The 19,541-nt window shown below is 30.3% G+C and overlaps 1 protein-coding gene and 1 long non-coding RNA gene across 2 annotated transcripts; one reads left to right on the forward strand and one right to left on the reverse strand.

Moving 5' to 3' along the window:
• Positions 1 to 8,328: 8,328 nt before the first annotated feature.
• Positions 8,329 to 13,650, reverse strand: LOC114749866 (UDP-N-acetylglucosamine transporter UGNT1-like). The gene is made up of 10 exons (XM_028938405.1): positions 13,535 to 13,650; positions 11,929 to 12,005; positions 11,538 to 11,699; positions 11,317 to 11,450; positions 10,633 to 10,763; positions 10,502 to 10,546; positions 10,299 to 10,396; positions 9,590 to 9,697; positions 8,659 to 8,715; positions 8,329 to 8,548 (listed from the first exon to the last, which is right to left on the reverse strand). Exons 1-10 carry the CDS (start codon positions 13,632 to 13,634, stop codon positions 8,474 to 8,476), a joined length of 987 nt encoding a protein of 328 aa, XP_028794238.1. The 5' UTR covers positions 13,635 to 13,650; the 3' UTR covers positions 8,329 to 8,473.
• Positions 8,920 to 19,171, forward strand: LOC114749867 (uncharacterized). Its single transcript, XR_003740592.1, has 3 exons — positions 8,920 to 8,938; positions 13,488 to 13,490; positions 19,093 to 19,171. It is a non-coding gene; the product is annotated as an uncharacterized LOC114749867 (long non-coding RNA).
• The last annotated feature ends 370 nt before the right edge of the window (positions 19,172 to 19,541 follow it).

Here is a 19,541-nt window from a genome sequence, read left to right on the forward strand (position 1 = left end):
ATGTGTTTTGTATGGTGACGTTTTTTTGTGTATTGTGATGTGCGTTTGTGTGTGTGAGTGTGTGTGTGTGTGAGAGAGAGAGAGAGAGAGAGAGAGAGAGAGAGAGCCTGATCAGCTTGCAAATTCCAGCTCGCTATGGGAGGCTTGGCCTGTAAAACTTTGCATTTTAATTTATTCTTATTCTTATTCTTATTCAGCCATAGAAGTAGATTGTGCATATAGGGCATAGAGAGAGAGAGAGAGAGAGAGAGAGAGAGTGGTGATCGCATACAATCTCTCCAAAAAGAAAACAAATATAAAAGATATTAATCCAAAAATCTCTAGAATACTAATATGATTTGCTAATGGGACATAAGCCTGTCCTAACATTTCCTCTCAAGTTGTAGAATACATGTTGATCATTCGAAGTTTATGCAACTATACTCTTCATACTACTCCTCATCACATCTACCAATATTGTTAGCTTCCAAATGTGATGTATAGGAAAGATCAATTACCACCATCTGTATTTTCTCCTTCATAAAGTGTCTATGGATATCAACATATGCTTTGTGCCATCATATGCTATATAGGATTATTTGCAATATCAATTCATTCTGCTTCTCAAATTTATAATTTTTTGCACAAAGTATTCCTACTGATTGCATGTATTAAGGAGGCTCTCAACAATCAAATAATAATTTCAATGTATATGATTAAATATGATAGTTTAGTAAAATCAAAATATATTGTTACAAATAACTAAGTTAACTAATTTTCTGAATATTCATAAATTAGTTATCTAGCTCTTATGCTAAAAACTAGAGGCAATATGTGTGTATATACATTAGAATGAAAACCCTTCTTTCATTTTTTCCCCCTCCCTTTTATGAAGAGAGAGAATCCATGTTCTAAGTGGGGCATTAAAGCCAAAGATGAATGGAGATAGATACACTCATATAATGGCGAGGAAAGTGTTGATGGGAACAACAAAAGAGAAACAATTAATAAAGTTGGAAGTGAAGAATGACCAGTTTTTCATCATCATTTTGTTTGGTGGGGTTCCTTCCTTGCTTTGCAAAAGATTAGCGCCATCTCACACGACAGTTGATTTGCGTTCACCTCTTTTCCTGTTATTTCACACAACAATTAATTTCTTTACTCCTCACTATTTTTTTTCTATTTTTATACAATATTTAATCTTCAATATTATCTTATTATATTCAAGTATCATTGGAACCTACGTCATACATCTTTTAAAAATACTTTTTGTATTCTATTTATTTTATTCTCATACCGTTGATCATATATTTAAAAAAATCTTGAGGGTATTAAGTTTAATATAACACACCCGGTCACATTAGGGAGTCTCACTATTCACAAGTCATTAAAAAATACATGCCGTTTTAGTTTCTTTTATATATTTTCTAAAACAGTTATATCTATTACATTTATGTTATTATTATTTGAAAACATTTTTTATATCAATATATTTGTCCTCAAAAACTATTTTTATTTATTTTTTCATTTCATCCTGCCGGTCGAAATTAAGGTTTGCGACGGTTTCAGCTTTGAAACTTAAATAATTATTGAAGTGTTAATTTACGAGATTGTGGAAAGAAAATAGTTTCATTTCATCATTAATTATTTATGATTTGTTGAGATAAGATAACTTATTTTCGTGGTGAAACTTTTTTTTGAAAATAAAAATCTTACAAGTTGGACGAACTTTAATAACATTTTAAAAATATAAAATAAATAAACTTCGAATATGCCAAATAATTTTTGCTCACAATTAAATGCAATTTATTTTATCTGTTTTGCCGCTTCATAATATAATAACTGCCATTTATTTATCAACTCAATAATGAACAATATTTTATTTTCTTCCTTAATTCTTTTAATATTCTGCGTGTAACAGAGGCAACCTAAAAGTTTTTCTTCATATTCCTTTGAGCTTACAGCAGGCATACAAAATGGACCCAAGGAATCCAAGTGACTGGCCAACAACATTTAACTGAAAAAAGAAAACAAAGAAAAAATTAATAAATAAACGATAATGATGGTATAAAAAATAAGTAAACGATAATTATTAAAAATGATTCTCACGTTTACCAAATCAAATGGAAGTCGTCCAAATACCAGCCAAACCCAATTGTAAAAAGATCCTAAAAACTATAATCAGGAAACAGTTAAATTAAATCACATAATCATGAAAACAATGTGTGTGTGTGTGTTTGTGTGTAATCAACCATCCCTTTTATGCTAATGTAAAATTGTGCTCATAAATTGAAAAAAAAATACATAAAAACCACTCACTTCAATCCTAAATGTAAGAGTTAAATAACTCATTTATAGAAATTAAAAAAATTAGTTAGGTTAGTTAATTACTTGTAAAAATTATGTGTTAGTTTTCTTGAAGTATTTCTTTTAATCATATTTATACTGAAAACTACTCCCTTGATGGAAAAATCCTTTAATATGTGGATCAACAAAAAGAGGTTAAAAAAATATAAATTTAGTAAACAAATAAACTAAGGTCTTACATGTAGTGTTAATCCAAACTTATATATGGTAGGAGCCAATATAAATTATATATGGAGCATACTTCATACACACACGACACATCTATCATCTTCCATCTCTCTCCTTGGGATCCCATGTGTATCCACATTTATACATTTATGGCCTGTTTGGTTGGATTACAGGAATGAGGATTACATGTAATCTTGATGTAAAAATCTAATTTAATTTTTTGGTTAGGCTTTATAATGTAAACAAGATCACATGTTAGTATCCTGATTCCCTTAAAAGCCTGCATCCAAATTACATAGACAGACTTTATGAATCACGATTATATAATGATAAAAATACATTATTACCCTTAAAAAAGTAAAACACTACTGGAGCACCACTGCCATCAAACTCCATCCCTAACCTCATTATCCACCCACTGATCGTCTTTTTCCTCCAGCCCCAACCTTTAGACACACCCACACTCCTTCTTCTTTTATTAAGTGAAAAAGGGATTTTATTGCAAATCAATCCAAAGTTTTCAACAAAGAAAACCGAGAGTGGTATACGTTGAGGAACTATGGTTGGTGGGTTTCAAATGCTGTATGAACTAGTAACCAAAAGGGGTCGAAAAGAATCGTGAGTGAAACTGGTTAGGGATGATAGATTTCCATTGCGATTAGGAAGAAGTACAGGATGCCGGAGGGAGGTTTTCCTCCTTTTTTGATAGACAAGGATGTTTTTGTCTTTTTAATTTTATCTGTAATTAAGTAAATATCAAAAAAATATTTTACTACCCCATTCCTAATATTGTACCAAACAAATTTATTGTAATCACACTATTACATTACATTTCATTCTTACCTATTACATTACATCACATTCCCTATTATTCAGTGAACCAAACAGGCCATTAGAGAATTCAGATTACATATCGAATATAAGATTAGAAGTACTTATTCACAAGCGTTTTCTTTTTTTAAATACTGGGGATTTAATTCAGCTTTGGCTTGATTTTGAACAAGAGTCTTTCAATCTTCAAATAAAATTTAGTAAGTGGGGCCAAAGTTTATCGATACCAAAATTGCCGAGGCCACCTAAACAATAGAGAACAAACTTGATGCTGCATGTCATAAACTAATGGTTTGTACATCAATATATAGCAATCCGGATTCTCTACATTGTTTATAAGATCGAGTGCAAAAAAGAGAACTATAGACAAAAAGGGTAAATAGGTAGATAACCAAATAAAATACTAAAGAAACTATCACAACTCAAAAATATTTAAAGAAACTAGTGAGGATCTAATGATTATACAGAATTTGAAAAATAAGTCATAGTATGCATATATATAACTTAAAAAGAACGTGGTTTGTTAAAGTTTTGTTATTATATTTATATAGATTATAAACTTGATGGATAAAATAGAGTAAGGCATTATACTGAGCTTCAAATTGCCACAAATTGTCTGAGTAAGTGCTGAATTGAGAATTGTGTTTAAAAATACAAAGTAGTTTATTAAGAAAGCCAATAAACAAGAAAGAAGCATCACAGCCTGCAGAAAAAGGGGGGGTCCCAATTAAAAAAGAATACAAATTAAACTCTTTCTCATAACTATCAATTAGCACATACATAAATAACAGGAAGTGCCTGCACAGACATATATTTGCTGATCTCAACATGTAAAAACTAAATATCAGAAAACACAACTCTACTCAAAAAAAAAATATCAGAAAACACATTATGGTATAAGATAAACTTCTGGATGTCATATAAAGCAGATAGTTCTTTCTCAGTCTCATGAGATGATTTTATGAGAAAAGTTATTAGAGTGGTATTAGATGGAATGATCATGAAAACTTAAATAAAGTGCCATCCATAGTAAAGTTCTTTTATTCACTTATTCGGAATAAGACAAGAATCCTATGTTCTGTTATTCTTAGCAGAAAACTGCATACAGAAGGATGCACCATAGTTTTCCAAATTTGTATGATTACCTAAAAACTTATAGATATTGTTAACAAATGCTCATAATGACAGTTTCAAACATGTAATTAATGAATGCTGCTAACTAGCCATAACATTTAGGCGCAAGATACAAGAAGTACCTGAAATCCATGGTCATACAAATAAGGAAGTTCAATGTTTTTGTTAAATCTCCTCTGATTGATGACCAGATCAATAAGATTGGTCCACAAATTATGCCTAAAAATAAAATAACGACTTAAGACAAGCGATGAAATCGAAGTTTCAACAAAACCTAAGAGACATAATCTTATCGTATTAAAGAAAGAAGACACTTAATCTTACCATTACGCCACATAAGACCGAAGGTATTAAGGCTGCTGGATTTGCCTATAAAAGTGGTTAATATAAAATAGGAAGTGAAGAATGACCAGTTTTTCATTATCATTTTGTTTGGTGGGGTTCATTGCTTTGCATAAGATTAGTGCTATTTCACACAACAATTGATTTGCGTTCACCTATTGTCCTGTTATTGGAAAAAGTTATCTTTTATGCAAATTTAATTTCTTTACTCCTCACTATTTTTTCGTATTTTTATACAGTATCTAATTTTCAATATTATCTTATTAAATTCAAGAATTATTGGAACCTAAACAGGACACATCTTTTAAAAATATTTTTTGTATTCTATTTATTTATTCTCATACCGTTGGTCATTTAAAAAAATCTCAAGGGTATTAAGTTTAATATAACACGTCCGGTCACATTAGGAGTCTCACGATTCACAAGTCATTAAAAAATAGAATAAAATATATTTGCAGCTCTCTATTTAACCTAAATTAAAAAGGGAAAAAGACAAAAAAATGACAAATTAACTTGGGAATGACCAGAACGTCCGCTGAATTTGCAAAATGCCATTTTGGTCACATGAGACCAAATTGGCATTATCATGTCAAATGAAAAAACCAAATTGCCTTTCATTTTATTTATTGTTTTTAAAATACCAAAGCCCCCACTGACCGGCCGATCGCCGGAGCTCTGGCGGTGGCAGTCATCGGAGCTCCAGCGATCGGTCGATAATTGGTCACTCGAGCTCCGGCGGTCATAAACAAATTTTTTGAAAATTTTTATAACTTCAGTATAATGGTTAACTACTTTTGTAATGCTATTAACAACTTCAGTATAACAATTAACAACAGGTTTTCTGAAAAATTCAACAAGCTCCGGCGGCCAGAAACAATTTTTTTAAATTTTTTTACAACTTTAGTATAACGTTTAACAACTTTTGTAACACTATTAACAATTTCAGTATAGCGGTTAACAACAGGTTTTTCAAGAAATTCAACAATTAGTCGTTGGAGCTCTGGCGCCAGAAACAATTTTTTTGAAAATTTTTACAATTTCAATATAACGGTTAACAACTTTTGTAACGCTATTAACAATTTCAGTACAGTAGTTAACAACAGGTTTTTCATGAAATTTAAAAAGAAACAATTGTTTTGAAAACTTTTACAACTTTAGTATAACGGTTAACAACTTTTGTAATGTTATCAACAACTTCAGTATAGCAGCTAACAACAAGTTTTCCAAAAAATTCAAAAAGTAATATTTTTACAACTTCAGTAATGTCGTTAACAAGTTCTGTAACTCTATTAACAACTTTGATATAGCATTTAACAATAGGTTTTTTTAAAAATTCAAAAAAATGGCACTTTTTTTATAACTTTAATAACAACTGTTTTTTGAAAAAAATTTTTACAACTTCAGTATAACGGTTAACAACTTTTGTAACTCTATTAACAACTTCGATATAGTAGTTAATAACAGATTTTTCAGAAAATTCAAAAAGTAACATTTTTTCAACTTCAGTAATACCGTTAACAAACTCAAAATATGTTGTTAACTGATATACTGAAATTGTTAATAGCGTTATAAAGTTATTAACTATTATACTAAAGTTGTAAAATTTTTCAAAAAAAAAATGTTTCCAACCACTGTCAACCAATTTTTGAATTTTCTGAAAAACCTGTTGGTAACTGATATACTGAAATTGTTAATAGCGTTATAAAAGTTATTAATTGTTATACTAAAGTTGCAAAAATTTTCAAAAAATTTGTTTTCAGCTGGCGGAGCTCGTTGAATTTTCCAAAAAACCTGTTGTTAATAGCTATACTAAGTTGTAAAAATTTTTAAAAAATTGTTTCCGGTTGGTAGAGCTTGTTGAATTTTTCAAAAAACCTGTTGTTAATTGTTATACTGAAGTTGTTAATAGCATTACAAAAGTAGTTAACCATTATATTGAAATTGTAAAAATTTTCAAAAAAAATTGTTTCTAACTGCCGGAGTTCAGGTGACCAATTATTGGCTAGTCGCCGGAGCTCTGGTGACTGCTACAGCCGGAGCTTCGGTGACCATCTGGCCAGTAGAGACTTTGGTATTTTAAAAATAATAAATAAAATAAAGAGCAATTTAGTTTTTTTATTTGATATGATAATGCCAATTTGGTCTCATGTGACCAAAATGGCATTTTACAAATTCAGCAGATGTTCTGGTCATTCTCAAGTTAATTTGTCATTTTTTTGTCTTTTTCCCATTACAAAAACCTCTCTTCTATTTTGAAAATGTACATAAACTTCTAAAATTAAAATTTATATTACACAAACCTCTCTTATATGTTTGAGATTTCATTTCTATCTATTCAACCATTAATTGACCATTAAATTTAACTTTTAAATTTTTATTTTGATCAAAGTATCCCTTCCTAACATAAACATTTATATCTATAAAAAAAAAAAGTTTTGATGCCAGAAAAATAATTACAATACATGCATTTTCAAACTTTTTAATATGTTATAAAATTTATTAATTTTAATTGTATTATAAAATTATACAATTTTAATTCTTCATGCCATATTGAGACTTATTTAATTAGGTTTCTTTTATATAGCTAGAAAATATTTCAAATGCATATTTTTTTATCATATAATATAAATTATGTGAGTTTGGAACATTATATAAAACATTTTTTAAACAAGAATTTTGTTGCAAAAATTTATAGCTCATTTGATCAATTGTATATTTATTTAAAGAATTAATCAATTTTTTATTCAATTTTTTTGTGGTTACATTAACTAAGTTACTTAATTTTCTATCCTAATAAAAACATTAAAAAAATAAGTATTTGTAAAAATAAAATTAAGGTAAAAGAATAAAAATCTTAAATTCTTCAAAATAGTTTTAGCTAAAATTTGGGGATTTAGCATTATGAAGGATAAGTTAGTAAGTAAAAAGTACTTTCGTATAAATTTTAACTTAAAAAGAATCTTTTTAGAATATTCTTAATGAAGTTAACAGTTTAGACTTAAGTGTATGTTTTCAAGATATAGAGGATATCCGTGTAATTAGGACAAAATGCAAAGAAGGCTAAAGTATTTTACTCTGAAAAATACATGCCATTTTAGTTTCTTTAATATATATTTTTAAAATTCTATTATTATTTGAAAATAATTTTATATAAATATATTTGTATCGACAGACTATTTTTATTTATTTATTTTTAATTTCATTTCGTCCTGCCAGTCGAAATTAAGGTTTGCGAAGGTTTCAGCTTCGAAACTCAAGAAAAATAATTATTGAAGTGTTAATTTACGAGATTGTGCAAAGAAAATAATTTCATTCATGATTAATTATTTATGATTTGTTGAGATAGGATAACTTATTTGCGTAGTGAAACTTTTTTTAAAAAAATAAAAATCTTACAAGTTGGAATATCTTTAATAACATTTTAAATATGCTGGCCAAAAAAATAACATTTTAAATATATAAAATAAGTAAACTTCGAACATGCCAAATAATTTTTTCTCACAATTAAACGCCATTTATTTTATTTCTTTTGCCGCTTCATAATATAATATCTGCCATTTATTTTATCAGCTCAATGAACAATATTTTATTTTCTTCCTTAATTCTTTTAATATTCTGTGTGTAACAGAGGCAGCAGCCTGGAACGTTGTCTTCATATTCCTTTGAGTTTACAACAGGCGTACAAAATGGATCCAAGGAATCCAAGTGATTGGCCAACAACATTTAACTGCAAAAACACAAGGGAAAAAATTAATAAATAAACGATAATGATGGTATTAATAATAAATAAACGATAATAATTAAAAAGAAGCAATATCAAATAATTCTCATGTTTACCAAATCAAATGGAAGTCCTCCAAATATGAGCCAGCCAAACCCAATTGTAAAAAGATCCTAAAAATTATAATCAGGAAACAGTTATATATACAAGGAAACCCACCATCCCTTTTACGCTAATGTAAAATTGTGCCCATAAATTGAAAAAAAAATACATAAATTATGTGCTGGTTATTTATACTGAAAATTATTCCCCTCGTGAAAAAATCCTTTAACATGAGAATCTATGAAGAGAGGTTGGAAAAAAATTATAAATTTGATAAACAAAATGAGTTAAGGTGTTGCATGTAGTATACTTCATACACACGAATCTATCATCTTCCATCTGTGTGTGTGTGTGTTTTTGGGGGGGGGGGGGGGTTATCTCATGTATTCACATTTATGCATTCAGAGAATTTAGATTACAAACTAAAGGCTAGTAATTTCGATCCAATATTAGATTAGAAGTACTTATTCACAAGAGGTTTTTTTTTTTAAAAAAAATATTGGGGAATTAATTCAGCTTTGGCTTGATTTTAAACAAGAGCCTTTCAATCTTCAAGTAAAATTAAGAGAGGCCAAAGCTTATTGATACCAAGTGCTGAGGCCAGCTAAACAACAGAGAACAAAATTGATGCTACATGTCATGAACTATAATGGTTTGTATATCAATATTATAGCAATCCGGATTCTCTACATCTATAAAATTGATTGCAAACAGCAGAACTAGAGACAAAAGGGTACACAGATAGAGAACCAGATAAAATGCCAAAGAAACTATCACAACTCAAAATATCTAAAGAAACTGGTGAGGATATGGTGATTCTATAGGTTTGAAAAATGAGTCGTACCACTTGTAGCTTAAAAAGAGCGTGGTTTGTTAAAGTTTTTATGTTATATTTATATAGATTATAAACTTGGCGGATAAAAAAGAGAAAGGCATTATACTGACCTTCAAATTGCCACAAATTGTCTGAGTAAGTGCTGAATTGAGAGTTGTGTTTAAAAATACAAAGTAGTTTATTAAGAAAGCCAATAAACAAGAAAGAAGCATCACAGCCTGCAAAAGAAAGAAAAAAAATCCAAATTAAAAAAAAAAAACAAATTAAACTCTTTCTCATAACTATCAATTAGCGGATATATGAATAACAGGAAGTGCTTTCACAGACATATATTTGCTGATCTCAACATGTAAGAACCAAATATCAGAAAACACATTATGGTATAAGATAAGCTTCTGAATATCATATATAAAGCAGATAGTTTTTTCTCAATCTCATGAGGTGATTTTATGAGAAAAGTTATTAGAGGGGTTTTAGATGGAATGATCATGAAATAAAGAAAGTTCCATCCATAAGAAAGCTCTTATATTCACTTATTCAGAATTAGAAAAGAATTCTACGTAGTCTGCTTCACTTCTGCATTACTGAAATGGTCAAATATGATATGTGTATTTGTTCAGGGATAAAAGGGTCAACTATCAATGAAAGGTTAGCAGAAAACTACATAGAAGGATGCACCACACATTTCCAGCCAAATTTGTATGCTACCTAAAAACTTATAGATATTGTTAATAAATGCTCATAATGACAGTGTCAAATATGTAATTAATGAATGCTGCTAACTAGCCATGAAATTTAGGCGCAAGATACAAGAAGTACCTGAAATCCATGGTCATAAAAATAAGGGAAGTTCAATGTTTTTGTTAAATCTCCTCTGATTGATGACCAGATCAATAAGATTGGTCCACAAATTATGCCTAAAAATAAAATAACGACTTGAGACAAGTGATGAAATCAAAGTTTCAACAAACCTGAAGAGACATAATCTTATCATATCAAAGAAAGAAGACACTTAATCTTACCATTACACCACATAAGACCGAAGGTATTAAGGCCACTGGATTTACCTATAAAAGTGGTTAATACATGGTAGTTTAGTACTTAGATTCAACCAATTAATGGGCCAGAGAAACAGAAAAATTGAACCTCTTACCAATACGAGCAATAGAAGAAAGGTATACTGCTGTACATATGTTTGCTAGGAAAACAATTGAATAGGAATAAGCATCAAATGCCAAGTCCCGAGCTCCAGCGATGAATGCACCGGCTATAATTACCCCTACACTGGTAAATTATTTGGATTTGTCAAGCAGCGAGTTGGTTATACCAAAAAAGCTTCATTTGCAAATTTACATTATTAAAATTTGACAGATGTTTGCTAGAGACCACCTACTGAGGCATAATAAGAAAAAATCTATCATAAAGATATAAAAGATGAGTAGGTAATGATATTATGGCTTTCTCATTTGTAATAATTCAAAAAACCAACATAAAAAGGTTCTGAAGATTCCATCATGCTTGTGGAATGTTTTTAAAATAATAAACCCATGACTCCAACCATTGACAACCCTTATTGTAATTAATTTCATTCCATGATAAGTTATGGCCATATAAAGCTCTGCTTATAACAATTTCTAGCTCTGAATTATTCATTGGTTGGTTGTGTGTATTTGTAGTGTGATCCTATACTGTAGCATGTTCATTAAGAAACTCAAACTTCACAAATGGAAGCATAAATAAATCAAAAGGACCATGCAAATTACAATCTTCTCATTCTGTAATAATCATCATCGGTTCATGTACGAATATTAAATGAAACGGAATGTGCTCGCTATACCTGCAAATAACAAAACGTGAATGTGTCTGCCCAGTAAGAAAATACTCCACAATCATTGTAAAGGCCACAGTAGTTCGCCTCAGCGTGGTGTACATTGGAACATTTATGCCACGCACAGATTCCATGGTCACTATCTTTCAAAATAAAGGGAGATAAGGTTAGAGAAATTGGTTATTTTTTCCTGTCATCCAAGAACATCTGAAAACGTTATAAATGCTAACCATGTATAGCAAATATGTCAGCCCAAGAGGAAGTGTTTGAGCTAATGTCTTTAAGGACACAATAGTTGCTGGGTTGTTAGAACTGCTCTGTAGCTCACTTTCTGTGAAAGAAATTAACTTCCAGTATCTCATCACATAGAGAATCAAACATGAGCAAACCAACTGAAGCAAACACAAGACACAAATTCAGTGTCAATGAGAGGAAAATGAATCATTGACAATAAATAATTATAATAGTCAGAGACAAGAAGGAAGGCAGAGAGAATGATACTAGCAGATGGATAGAATTTAATCACAATAAAATCCAAAATGATAAGTTAAGAGCTACGGAATGGCAATTAGAGAAGCAATCGAACAAAATTGAACCCCAAACCATCTTCGAAAAATGTACCTGCAAAAGCGTGATGACAGTGGCACTTGGAAAACTGTAAGAAGAGAGGGCCGCTTTGTTGAACATGACCAACAGAACTGCATAATCAACAGATTTCATCATGAGAATAGATGTAATGAGCATGTGTCTACAATGCTTACTCATCCATTGAAATATTTTAAACTATAGACAAAAAATTCACACAGAGCAAAATTAAAAAAAATAATGACAAATAGTTTTCGAGTATTGCATCATATAAAATAGCCAATGACCCCAGAAAGAAAGATACAACACTGTGGAGTGAAGACCATCAGTGCAGAGTTTAATGGAAGTAAGTGACCAGAAAAGGCAAGTAACTTTTCCTCATTAAAACCTGGCATTTAATCCAATAATTTAAGATCTTATAGTCTTATCATGGAAAATGAACTTGTTAGGGTTACTTGTAGTTTCAATCTCAAGAATACGGCAACATGTATCCTGACCATGGTGAATGGAAATTGAATATATAGAGTATAGAACAAGAAACAGATATGTCCTGACTATGATGATTTTTAAGAATCTCGGCTGCCATATAATTTAAATCACCCCTTGTTCTTTACATGTTTATTGCATGCTTGAAAAGGGAATTACAAGCACGTCCTTCTTCATTTCTTTTTTTACTTTGTTGACTTTATGATCGAATGGGAACCACTATTTAGTGGTCCAAGCTATATACAGCAGAGAATGTGATATAAAATCCTATAGGGTCAGGATTCAACCATGAGGCAAAGCAGAATTGTAGGTATCCCTTAGATATAACCTCAAGAAGACGACAACCATGAAAATCATAATTGAGGTAGGTTCTGATTGAGAACTCTCCAATTGAACCACTTTTCAGTATAGTTGATGGTGCCCATGTTTTGAATTCGTGAAGTCGACACTTGCAGTTAGTGGACCACCTATAACTATACGGGTGGGATACTGACTTTGGTACTCAGACGATTAAAGCAGACAACCTGGACACTGTTTATTGTAATCATAAGTGGCAAAAGTGGCCTCCTTAAAGCTACTCATTTATCGAAATTCTCAATGTTTTCACATTATATTTTGATTTTAAAGTAACTTAAAACTTCACACTACTCTGTGCAAACCCATGCATTAAGAAAACATTGAACATAACAAGCAAGCCTATCACAGTCGAAATTAATGGGTTTTCTCTGAATAAACTAAAGCTACCTCCTCGCAGACAATTCTCTTCCCTTTTCAGTTTCTTTAGAGTAGAACAAATCACACGCATAATTAATAATAATTCTCAATTTATCATCAGTACTGAAACCAAAGCAGAAATATCTTGAATTCGAATTCCCCAATCGTATTCATTTCCCGCCGCGCGAAAAATCAAATACCCACATTATAAACCAATTTCAAGAAGGAAACAAACAGGAAGGAGTATTAAACCAAAGCACACAATTAAACCCAACAAACAGCACAAGCTCAAGCTCACAGCGTAAATGATAAGACAATGACAAGAGATAACTCGAAACAAAAAGAAAAAGCCAAGGAAGAGCAAAACGACGGCGACGAAAAAGGTGAAAAAGAAGATGGTGGTGGTCGTGGTGGCGGAGGAGGAGGAAGAGAAGAAACCAACCGGCAGAGGCCATGTAAGAGAGAGCAGCGTAGAGTCCTCTGGTGGTCATACGAGAGGGTTTATGAGAGACAGGAAGCATCTGATTCTTGAGAGACTCCATTGATAACAGCAAGCTCAGTGCTGTGGTGAGCAAAATAGAAGGAATTGATCAGGGAAGCAGAGAAGGGCACTATTTTATAGCAGTTGGGTGAGGCGAGGAGAGAGAGAAGAGAGAGGGAATGTTTTTAGTGGAACAGCCTTAAAAGGCATTAATAGGAGACACGTGTCAAACCCTGTAAAGGGAAGGTACATCACTTGCACGATCTCATTTCAGATATTCTTCGTTCACCTGAAATCATAATGAATCCTCATCTTTATTCTTTCTAATTTATAAATAGGAAAAATTGTAAAAAGAGAACTTAGAATTATAAAAATACAGATAGGGACCTTTGATAACTTCATTTTAAGTTTTGACAAGAATAATATGCTCTGGAGTTGTCAAAACCCAAAGTGAAGTTGTCAAGGATCCCTATCTGCGTTTTTGCAATTCTAAAGTCTTTTTTTGCAATTTCTCCTTATAAATATGAATAATAATATAAATCTTGAATTATTATTTAGTACTATGTACCATTCAAGTTTATTTTATATATAAGTAAAATTTAAAAAAAAGTAGTTAAAAAGATGAAATAAATTTTATCAATAATTTTCTAAGTATATATGATTTGGTGCACTGCCCAGAGTTCTTTTTTCCTCCCTAAACATTGCTCAAAGTTTTAGGTGAGTTGAATTGTGATGATTAATAAATAGGGTTAAATATGCCCAACAGTGCTTGAATTTGACATAATCAGATAACAACATAAAAAAGTTAGGGCTAATTATGGATTAGATTTATATTGTAATTGATTAGCATAGATAGTGATCTACATATGTAAAGATATATTGTTGATGATGGGTAGGGCATGCATCACATTGTTTAGGGATTAAGAAGAAGAGGGAGGATTTCAGTTTAGAGACCAATTTTGAGAGAAAGACATAGGACGACCATCGAAATATAGGAATCTTAAAATGGTTCTTTAAAATGACTTGAAGGAAAATTTTGGAATTATAATAAAAAAAATTTTTTTGGGTGAAATAACCAAATCACTCTCATTGAAATTAGTTGTTGTTATTATTATTATTTTTTTTTTTGGTGACTGAGTCGACATCTCTCCTAAAGGGTTTCAAACCTTTGTTCGCTACGTTATAAGAAATTAACACTTTTTGTTAGATTCAACCTCTATTTGGTAGTTGTTATTGCTTTAGTTATTTTTTTATATGAGAAATTAAAGTCCTGATTTGTTAAAAGTGTTATTGATATCGATCAAGAAATTTTTGTAGAATCAATTGTAGCCAGTTAGTTGCTATTGTCATTTAGTAAGTTTAAATTGTTACTCATTAAAAGTGTTGTTATCATTTTACTTCTTTCGTTTTTCATAGTGATTAAACCATTTTGAAATCATGAACTGAGATTTACAAATTTTGAGGTATTTTCGTGTCTCACCCTTAATCTTTTTTTCAAAAACTGATTTTTGTAGGATCAAGGTTCTTTATTGAACCAAAAAAAAAAAACAAAGCAAAACAAAAAGTGTCATGACCAAAATGGCCAAAAGCAGTTTTGGAAGAAAAACAAAGAAAATGCCCTCTTTCTTGCATGCTATCATTGTCCTTGTGGCAAGCCACCAGGAGTGAAAATAGGCTAGCAATCTGTCAGCACTTATGACCTGGCCTACATTTGGCCTGACTTGGCTTAATCTGTTTCAAAATAGAAATAGGCATAGATCTTTTTGAAAACTTGTTTAGCTTAATAGGTAAGGCCTAATTTTTCTTAAGAAACTTATTAAGCCTATTAGGTTTAGCCTAACCTGTTTACGTGTCTTAATTTAATTTTAATTTTATATTTATATATAGTCTTATTTCAAATTTTAACTTATAATTATGACTTTTTTTGAATAAAATTAATTAAAATTAAGATTTAAAATAGGGAAAAAGACAGAAAACTGCTAACTTAACTTCAGAATGACCAGAACATGCGCTGAATTTGCAAAATGCCATTTTGGTCACATGAGACCAAATTGGCATTATCATGTCAAATGAAAAGACCAAATTACCCTTCCTTTTAAATATTGTTTTTAAAGTATTACAGCCCCATTGGTCGGCCAGTCACCGGAGCTCCAGCAACGGCAGTCACCGAAGCTCCGGTGACCGGCCGATAATTGGTCACCGGAGCTCCGTCAGTTAGAAATTTTTTTTAAAATTTTTTTACAGTTTCAGTATAACGGTTAACAATTTTTGTGACGCTATTAATAATTTCAGTATAACAATTAACAACAGGTTTTCTGAAAAATTCAACAAGCTCCGGCAGTTGGAAATAATTTTTTTGAAAATTTGAACACTTCAGTATAACAGTTAACAACTTTTGTAATGCTACTAACAACTTCAGTATAGCGGTTACCAATAGGTTTTTGGGAAAATTCAATAATTGGATGCCGGAGCTCCGGAGGTCAGAAACAATTTTCTTGAAAATTTTTACAACTTCGGTATAACGGTTAACAACTTTTGTAATGCTATTAACAACTTCAGTATAGCAGTTAAAAACAGGTTTTCTGGAAAATTCAACAAGTTCCGGTGGGTGGAAATAATTTTTTTGAAAATGTTTACAACTTCAGTATAACAGTTAACAATTTTTATAATGTTATTAACAATTTCAGTATAGCAGTTAACAACAGATTTTTCAAAAAATTCAAAAAATAACATTTTTACAACTTCAGTAATGCCGTTAACAAACTCAAAAACTTGTTGTTAACTGTTATGTCAAAGTTGTTAATAGAGATACAAAAGTTGTTGACCATTATACTGAAATTGTAAAAATTTTCAAAAAAAGTAGTTGTTAAAGTTATAAAAATATCATTTGTTTTCGAATTTTTAAGAAAACCTGTTGTTAAACGCTATACTAAAGTTGTTGATAGAGTTACAGAATTTGTTAACGACATTATTGAAATTGTAAAAATACTACTTTTTAAATTTTTTGAAAAACTTATTGTTAACTACTATATTGAAGTTGTCAATAACATTACAAAAATTGTTAACTATTATACTGAAGTTATAAAAATTTTCAAAAAAAATTGTTTCCAGTCACCGGAGCTCTGGCGACCAATTGTTGAATTTTTCGAAAAACCTGTTGTTAACCGCTATATTGAAGTTATTAATAGTGTTACAAAAGTTGTTAACCGTTATACTGAAGTTGTAAAAATTTTCAAAAAAATTGTTTCTGGCCACCGGAGCTCCGACGACCAATTGTTGAATTTTCCCAAAAACTTGTTGTTAACCGCTATACTAAAGTTGTTAATAGAGTTATAAAAGTTGTTAACCGCTATACTGAAATTGTAAAAATTTTCAAAAAAATTGTTTTCGGCCTTCGAAGGTCTAGCAACCAATTGTTGAATTTCTCCAAAAACCTGTCGTTAATCGCTATACTGAAGTTGTTAATAGCATTACAAAAGTTGTTAACTGTTATACTAAAATTATAAAAATTTTCAAAAAAATGCCGGAGCTCTGGAGACCAATTGCTGAATTTCTCAAAAAACCTATTGTTAACCGCTATACTAAAGTACAAAAGTTGTTGACCGTTATATTGAAGTTGTAAAAATTTTCAAAAAAATTATTTCTGGCCACCGGAACTTGTTGAATTTCCCAGAAAACCTATTGTTAACTGCTATACTGAAGTTGTTAATAGCATTACAAAAATTGTTAACCGTTATACTGAAATTGTGAAAATTTTCAAGAAAATTGTTTCCGGCCACTGGAGCTCTGGCGTCCAATTATTGAATTTTTCCAAAAACTTGTTATTAATTGCTATACTGAAGTTGTTAATAGCATTACAAAAGTTGTTAACTGTTATACTGAAGTTGTAAAAATTTTCAAAAAGTTTATTTCTGGCCGCCAGAGCTTGTTGAATTTTCTAGAAAACCTATTGTTAACTATTATACTGAAGTTTTTAATAGCGCCACAAAAGTTGTTAACCATTATACTAAAGTTGTAAAAATTTTCAAAAAAAAAATTTTGACCGACGGAGCTCCAGTGACCGATTGTCGGTCGGTCACCAGAGCTCCGACGACTGCCATTGCCGGAGCTTCGACAACTGGTTGGCTAGTGGGGCTGTGATAGTTTAAAAACAATATTTAAAAGGAAGGGCAATTTGGTCTTTTTATTTGACATGATAATACCAATTTGGTCTCATGTGACCTAAATGGCATTTTGCAAATTCAGTGGACGTTCTGGTTATTCTGAAGTTAAGTTAACATTTTTCTGTCTTTTTCCCTTTAAAATAATACTTATGACATTAAATTTTAAATTAAAAACAATATTACAAAATTATTATTATATGTATATTTTTCTTTTGTATTAGTTCATGTATTTTTAACCATGTGTTGGTCAAAAATGTATATTTTAAAAATTTTAAAATTACAAATTTTTTTAACAAGTTCAAATCAAGTCAGGCTTAGATTTAAAAAAAAGAAAAAACATATGACAGGCCAGCTTGTCACCAAACTGCCTGTAAAGAATAAAGTCTAACTTGACTTATTTTCACATTTACAAAAAACAGTGGCGGTGTCATCACCGCAAATTTCTAGTGATGGGGGCCATCGTCATTAGTCATATTTCCAGTAACTAAAGGTTGGAAATTTTTTTTCCAAATATTTAAAAATCAAACAAGTAAAATTTGGGGGAAAACCGGAAAAACAACTTTGAAATGGAAATCATGTCGTTCACTGAATTTGCATAACCTCAGTTAGAGCCAAAATGGGAGTTTAATATTTTCCCCTTTTCTTTTGCCAATGTTAATATTTTCCCTTTGTTTATATAGAAGGTGAAATTATATTTTGTATTAAGTACAAGAGAATCATGCAATGCAAGCTGCATGGATTTTAAAATTAATTGTACCATTCATAAATTATATTATGATTTATAAATATAGTATAGCTTCATACAAATTTTATACATTAATTACAATTACAATTCTATGTCATCCACTTCTACTATACTCTCTTTCCATATTATTATGCTTTTATGGACACATTCTTTTATCAGACGTACTCCTTTTATTCATTAAATTAACTTTTATTTTTATTTCATGTTTAAGTTAATTAATATGAGTCCTGGATATTGCTTCTCCGGTCCTTAATATATGACCCAATTGTTGAGATGGCTTTAGTCTTAAATATAAGACCCATTTCTCATATTTATTAATTTTCTCTAAATTACCCCTATGGATATTCCCTCGACTATAATCAAGTAGAAGAAAAAGAGAGGGTATTAAGAAAGATGATTATGATATTTTAGGAAAAATGAGTCACATTTCTTATAATTAACTAACTTACCTAATTTTCTTAATCTAATCAAATTAGTTAAATGGGTCTTATATTAAGAACTGAAGGAGTATATTGAATATGAGAAATGAATGATAATGTCCATGACTTAAATGCAATCTTGCTCTAGGTAAATCAAATTATACATGCATGTGTCTCATGAATAATATTAAGAAAAACTAGCAAAAAAAGAAGCTGAAAGTTACTAAATCCCAAATCAAGTTTGGTAACAACACTTTATTTAGTGTTGACAATATTGAATTTGCAAATAACAACAAATTTTTGTTGATATTCCTTATTTAGCATTTAGTAATTTTTAGCTTTTTTTTGTTATTTTCTCTAATATTAACCATGTGCAGTGCAAACATACAGTATATTGGAGTTAATTAACATGGATGGTACTTTCTCTAAGATACTACAACTAACTGAATTACAAAGATAGAGAAAATAACTTGATTTTCAAAAACATCCTAGAAAGAAAGAATGAAGGGATAATCAATACAATATAGAATTTTTTGGTTTTTTTTTTAATAAATACTTAAGTTTTAAAATATAAAAATTATTATATTAAAGATTTAAAATTTACAACATATTTTGTTAATATTTAATACTTGAGTCAGCAT

The sequence above is a fragment of the Neltuma alba genome, unplaced genomic scaffold, assembly GCF_004799145.2.
Source record: "Neltuma alba isolate B1F8T4 unplaced genomic scaffold, ASM479914v2 tig00006207_pilon, whole genome shotgun sequence".
Taxonomy (NCBI): domain Eukaryota; kingdom Viridiplantae; phylum Streptophyta; class Magnoliopsida; order Fabales; family Fabaceae; genus Neltuma; species Neltuma alba.